This window comes from Sceloporus undulatus, unplaced genomic scaffold (genome assembly GCF_019175285.1).
Source record: "Sceloporus undulatus isolate JIND9_A2432 ecotype Alabama unplaced genomic scaffold, SceUnd_v1.1 scaffold_1012, whole genome shotgun sequence".
Taxonomy (NCBI): domain Eukaryota; kingdom Metazoa; phylum Chordata; class Lepidosauria; order Squamata; family Phrynosomatidae; genus Sceloporus; species Sceloporus undulatus.
The window spans coordinates 1-6,254 of NW_024803932.1; the positions used below are offsets into that span (position 1 = coordinate 1).

The 6,254-nt window shown below is 52.1% G+C and overlaps 1 protein-coding gene across 1 annotated transcript; it reads left to right on the top strand.

Annotated features, from left to right (window-relative positions):
- Positions 1–120: 120 nt before the first annotated feature.
- Positions 121–5,283, top strand: LOC121917834. The gene is made up of 2 exons (XM_042443954.1): positions 121–2,549; positions 3,119–5,283. Exons 1-2 carry the CDS (start codon positions 1,667–1,669, stop codon positions 3,736–3,738), a joined length of 1,503 nt encoding a protein of 500 aa, XP_042299888.1. The 5' UTR covers positions 121–1,666; the 3' UTR covers positions 3,739–5,283.
- The last annotated feature ends 971 nt before the right edge of the window (positions 5,284–6,254 follow it).

Here is a 6,254-nt window from a genome sequence, read left to right on the forward strand (position 1 = left end):
ACATTAGGAGGAACTTCCTGACAGTAAGGGCTGTTCGACAGTTGAACGCACTCCCTCGGAGTTGTAGTGGAATCTCCTTCCTTGGAGATCTTTAAGCAGAGTCTGGATGGCCATCTGTTGGGGATGCTTTGATTTGGATTTCCTGCATGGCAGAATGGGGTTGGACTGGATGGCCCGTGTGGTCTCTTCCAACTCTATGATTCTATGATTCTTTCCTCAGTTCCTTTTTTCCGCCACATTAGCTGTTCTAGGGAATTTCACTTGCTCTTGTTAATTGATCACTGGCTTTTTTACTTCGGACCATTTTTTGACCTCAGTTATTGCTGACCCCCCCTGTGTTGTTGACCATCCGGCTCATCTGAACTCACCTTTGTCTCTTGATTTCAACTCGTCAATCTTCCATGATGTGTCTGGCGCCGTTTAAAAAATGCAACGTTTGTGGTGGCAAGGTTCCGGTTCAAGAACCGCACTCTTCTTGCCTTCTGTGACTGGGAAAGAACCATGACATGAATGCCTGCCCACTCTGCAAACCCATGACCTCACAGGCAAGGAAGAACCGTTAGTCCCGCCTGACTACGGCAATCCTTCATGGGGTTCTCAAGCCACAAGAAGAGGCCTCCCGCCCCACTTCATCCCCTGTGGCCTCGGCCTCTGCACTTTCTGCTCATGGCAGCCCTTCCAGCGTGACATCTGCTCCAGGTGCCGTCGCGGCCCATGGTTCCACGGAACCCAGTGCTGCCATCCAAGTGGCCCGCGGTTCAGAAAAACCCAGTGCCACCACCAAACCCTCCAGGCGCCCCCATAAAGTGACTTTGTCTGAGGGTTCATCTTCCAAGCCGGCTCCCATTTCCGCCGAGGTGACCGCCCTGAGGGCGGTAAGTCTACTAGTACCGAAGCTTCAGCTTCGAAATCTTCCTCCGACAAGCGGTACAAGAAAGAGAGGGTGAAGACATCGGACTCAGGTCTACCCCTACGCCTGAGGAGCGCCCGGAATCATCCAAGGCTCCAAAGAAGAAGAGACGCTATACCAAGGACGCACCCTAGGTCCCCTCTTCCAAGAAGTCCAAGGTGTCGGAGGTGCCTTCGGACCCAAAGACCAGCTCCAAGAAGGAGAAACACCCCACGGACAGCGCCGCTCCTAGTATGAAGGCATCCAAGTCCTCGGCAGACCATAAGAAGTCTTGCAGCTCTCATCCTGAACCTGAGAGGTCGGGGACTCCTTCTTCGGCTTCACCTCAGGTGTCCAGGTGTCCATCTTCTTCGGTATCCAGCCTACCTCAAATGTCAGGCCTAGCAACTGTCCCCTTTCTTCACTCTGACGAGGATTCCAGGTCTTCTAGACACCGGTCACCGACACCTGTTCCATGCACCTTGTGTCCAGCCACTTTCCAGGACGACTCCGATCACTTTTATGATTCCGTGACCAATTGTTATTACATGTCGGTCTCAAGGGAGGCTGTACTCGAACGCTGCCGACAGGCCCAAGCCATCTGCCACGGTCTCTCGGCCTCCCCCCTCGACCCCGGTCCACCCGGTGTTGAAGCAAGTCCCTGTCACGGAACCAACGCCCGTTCCGGCCCGACAGCCTCATCAGCAGCTTGTTCAGGTGGACTCTGCCTCAGATCCTGAGGACCTCCAATCTTCCGAAGAGCCCTCCGAGGCCAAGATGTCTCTGCCAGGTTCACCGCAGGAACTACACCACCCTGAACCAGCTTCCCCGATGTATGATGTTCGTTCTATCAACGAACACATTATCAAGATGGCAAACACCCTGGACATTGAACTCTCTTACCCGGAAGATGGGACGAAATACGAACGGCGTGTGCATGGTAGGGTTTCCATGCCACCCTCCATCCCACTCCTCCTGTCCCTGGAAACTATTGTAAAACACTCATGGGACTCTCCGGCCTCCTTGGTGGGATCCTCTAGGAAGATAGAGTCCCTTTATCAGATCTCACCGTCATACTGCTCATGGTTGACTACTCACCTCAAGCAGAATACGGCAATCGTGGAGGGATCTCAGCAAGCCTTTACCCACAAACTTGCTACCTCCTCTGCAGACCGGGAGGCAAAGAAAATAGACGGTCTAGCCAAGAAGGCGTACTTGGCATCGGCTTTGGCAGTCAAGGCCATCAACTATAATGCCTGCATGGGGGCTTATATCCAGACCCTAATGGAGGGAATATCACCCTTAATCCCAGACGTGCCTGATGCCGTCCAGAGGAAGCTTGTCGAGATCAGGGATGAGGCCCATTCCATAGGAAATTGGCTCATCACCGTCTCCTGCAACGTGGCTGACTGTTCCAGCAGGGCAATGGCGACATCAGTTGCCCTTCGATGCCATGCTTGGCTCCGGAATTCTGACCTCAACCCCAACGTGAGATCTGCCATTGAGAACATACCTATGGACGACTCCGGCCTTTTCCACTCTGAGACGGATGAACGCCTTAATCGGAAGTATAGGATGAAAGCCGTGGCCAAGAAACATGGTTATGTCCTCCTCTTCCGTTTACCATTCAGGAAGAGGCAGCGCCCGTGGCAAGCTCAGGGTAAGGGACAGAGGCCTTTCCATCAGGATCGCCCCTACCAGCAGCAGGGTCCACAAAGACAGCGATACCCCTCCTGGTCTTCCTCCTCCTCTGGCCAGCGCAACACCCCTGTCCGGTACCGAAACTCTCGCTGACAGGATACCGACCAGGGCAAGAAGCGGTCTTGAAGGGTCCCTGCATGCTTCGTCCCCCTCCCCCTCTCTTTTCTGGACATATTAAAGCCCTTTCTTAACACCTGGGCATCAATCACCAATGACTCGTGGGTTTTGGACATAGTCCGTAGGGGTTATGCCCTTGAGTTCAGAGAGCTCCCACCAACTGGAGCCATTATTTCCACCGTCCCCTTGGACACCCTACTCAACAAAGTATGCACATTGCTCGACAAGGGGGCAATTTTGCCCATTGACCCCGAGTAGTTTTCTTCTTGTTTCTTTTCAAGGTACTTCACGGTACCGAAGACTGAGGGAGGCATCAGACCCATCCTGGACTTAAGGGACCTTAATTAAGTTCTCATTTATCGATTGTTCCGTATGGTAACCCTTGCTTCCATTCTTCCCTTGCTCCACCAGGGACTCTGGTTCGTGACCAACAACCAAAAGGACGCTTACTTCCACATTGGAGATTTCTCACCTTTGCCGTTGTTCCCAATGTATACCACTACAATGTACTCCCCTTTGGCCTCTCCACAGCCCCAAGGGTTTTTACCAAGTGTATGTCTCCGGTCGTAGCATACATACACCAGCAAGGCTTCAGAGTCTTCCCTTATCTGGATGAATGGCTCTTCATGGCCCCCTCCGTGGGGGAGCTACAGGAAGCAGTCGAGTTTCCCTTGACTCCTCTGGCATCTCTAGGACTTGTCGTCAACAGGGAGAAGTCTCACCTCATCCCATCCACACAGGCCAAGTTCATCAGGGCCATCCTCAATTCCAAAGACTGCAACACCTATCTCCCTCCAGACTGTTTCCAGGCCCTCTCATTGGCTGTCGGAACCTGTTTGGCCCACAGAAGGGTAAGGGCCAGGGAAGTTCAGGTAGCCCTAGGACCCATGGCCTCGACAACGTTTGTTACTCCATGGGCAAGGCTTCGGTACCGAACGCTCCAGTCATGGTTCCTGTCGGTCTTCGATCCCATGGAGGACCAACCGTCCAAGCGGCTCACCATCCCGAGACCCATTGCCTGTTCCCTGTGATGGTGGCTAGACTCCCGCAACATCTGCGTCAGCTTGCCCTTTTCCCCACCCCATCCGGAGATAATGCTGACCACGGACGCTTCTTTGGAGGGCTGGGGCGCACACCTGCTCAACCTCCTAGTAAAGGACAGATGGTCTCCAGACGAACAGTTCCTCCACATCAACGCACTTGAGATGCTTGCGGTGGAGAAGGCCCTGAGAGCGTTCAAGTCGATTGTTGCCAACAAGGTAGTTCTTCTCCGGACAGACAATACGACCATTATGTACTACCTCAACAAACAGGGTGGCACCAGATCCAAGACTCTGCTGGACATCACCCTGCGGATTTGGGATTGGTGCATCCCGAGACAGATTCTACTCCAGGCAATCCAGGGGAGGACAACAACTTGGCCAACCAGCTCAGCAGATACTCCACTGCGTGTCACGAATGGAAACTCCATCCCGCGACGGTCTGCGACCTCTTCCACCGATGGGGGACTGCTTGAATCGACCTTTTCGCGACCTTGCACAACAGCCATTGTCCCCAGTTCTGCTCCAGGACGCCCACTGACAGATCCCTCGGAGACGTATTCGGCCTCACTTGGTCAGGAGAGATGCTCTACGCCTTTCCTCCGTTTCCACTGATCACAAGAGTGATGTCCAAGATGACAGCAGATCACTTGGATGCCATCCTCATCACTCCCTGGTGGCCAAGACAGCCGTGGTTTCCATCCCTGCTGCACCTCTCCAGGAGAGACTTTCTCCGTCTCGAGTTCCGTCCCGACCTTCTCATGATTCAGAACGGCTGGGTTCGACATCTGGATGTTGGGAACCTGCCATTGGTGTCTTGGAGACTCTGTCCCTAGCCTCGCTACCTGAACCGGTACGGACTGTGATCTTGGCTGCCCAGAAGCCTTCCACCCAGAGGTCCTACGCTTCCGAATGGAAGAAGTTCCTGTTGTTCCTCTCCAAGAGAGGCCTCTCTCCAGCCCAGGTGATGACTCCGGTGGTGTTGGAGTTCCTGATGGTGCTTTTGGACACGGGGCTGTGCCTCACATCCATTAAGTGCTACCTTTCTGCCTTTTGTTCTCATTTCCAGTTTGAGGGCAAACCTTCCTTTTTCAGGGACCCTCTTGTGAAGAGTTTCCTGCAGGACTGTGGCAACCTCCATCCCCCGGCCTCAGTACCGAACCTGGCATGGAGCTTGGACGCTGTGCTGGTGGCCCTACAATCCAAGTCCTTTGAACCCATGGCCACAATGCACTTGAGACTATTGACTTGGAAAACTGCTTTCCTTGTGGCCATCACATCTGCCCACCGTGCAGGCGAACTCTGTGCCTTGTGAAGGGACCAGCCTTTCCTTAGGTTCCATAGGGACAAGGTTGTCCTCCATACCAACATCACTTTCTTGCCTAAGGTGGTGTCAGCCTTCCATATGTGCCAAAACATTGTTTTGCCAACCCTGGCTTCGAACCCGACTACTGAGGTCGAGCGCAGTCTACATACCTTGGACGTAAGGAGGGCTTTGGCCTTCTACTTGGACAGGACTGCAGGTTCAAGTTGTTCCAAGAGACCCTTTCAGTGCTACTCGGAAATGAAGAAAGGACAGCCAGTCTCCGCGCAAAGGTTTTCCAAATGGGTGACTGGTACCATCCACCTCTGCTATGAACTTTTGGGCAGACCTCTCCTGGCCAGGGTTCAGTTCCATGCAACTAGGGTGGTAGCATCATCCTCCGCATTTTTGAATGGGGTCCCTTTGGAGGATGTCTGCAAAGCTGCTGTTTGGTCTCAGCCTTTGACTTTCATTAAACATTACAGGCTAGACACCAGGGCCAAATGAGATGCAGCCTTTGGAAGGGCAGTGTTGGTATCAGGGTTACATTGATTGCACTGTATTTCCTTCTGATTCCTTGAAATGTAATTTTGGTTATACATTTCCATTGATTTACATGTTCTGAGGTGAATGTTTGCTAAAATTTGGCTTGTTTACAGCATTCTGTGGTTTGCATAGGTCTTGCACGACCTAATGTGTTATTTATGTGCCTTATGTCTTGCACAGGTTAAGTGCTATTTACTGAGGTACCAAAAATGACTGACACAGTTCTTGGTTCCAAAGGGTTTTATTGTAAAAAATAAACACACTTTGTTTGAACCTCACTTTGGTTTCATGACACTCCCTCCGCCGCTTACCTAAGCTTGTCAGTCTCAACCCATTTGTGGTCGCAGAGACCACAAAGAAGAAGGACAACAATAGTACTTCGAGTGGTCATCTGCGAATACATACAAATCCCGCTCGTCCTCCCCTCAGTGTCCTGCTTTTCATTGGCTCATTCTCATGTTGCTTACGCAGCGTAAAATTACAGAACTGGGGAAAGAGCGGGAACGCAGGGGCTTTATAACAGATGGGGGGAGTTACCACCAAAAAATTGCTAAAAGTTGCAAAGTTAACTTTGTTCAGTGATTCTACAAGTTTCTGAACAGCACTGCGCAGACACAGTGAAACCCATTTGTATGTATTCGCAGATGACCACTCGAAG

What these genes read in the sequence shown, in the direction of transcription:
- LOC121917834 (XM_042443954.1), top strand. Translation starts at nt 1,667, where the DNA reads ATGTCTCTGCCAGGTTCACCGCAGGAACTACACCACCCTGAACCAGCT. An exon ending in GCGCCCGTGGCAAGCTCAGG is followed by an intron (nt 2,550 to 3,118) that starts GTAAGGGACAGA and finishes TTGCTCCACCAG; the next exon opens with GGACTCTGGTTCGTGACCAA.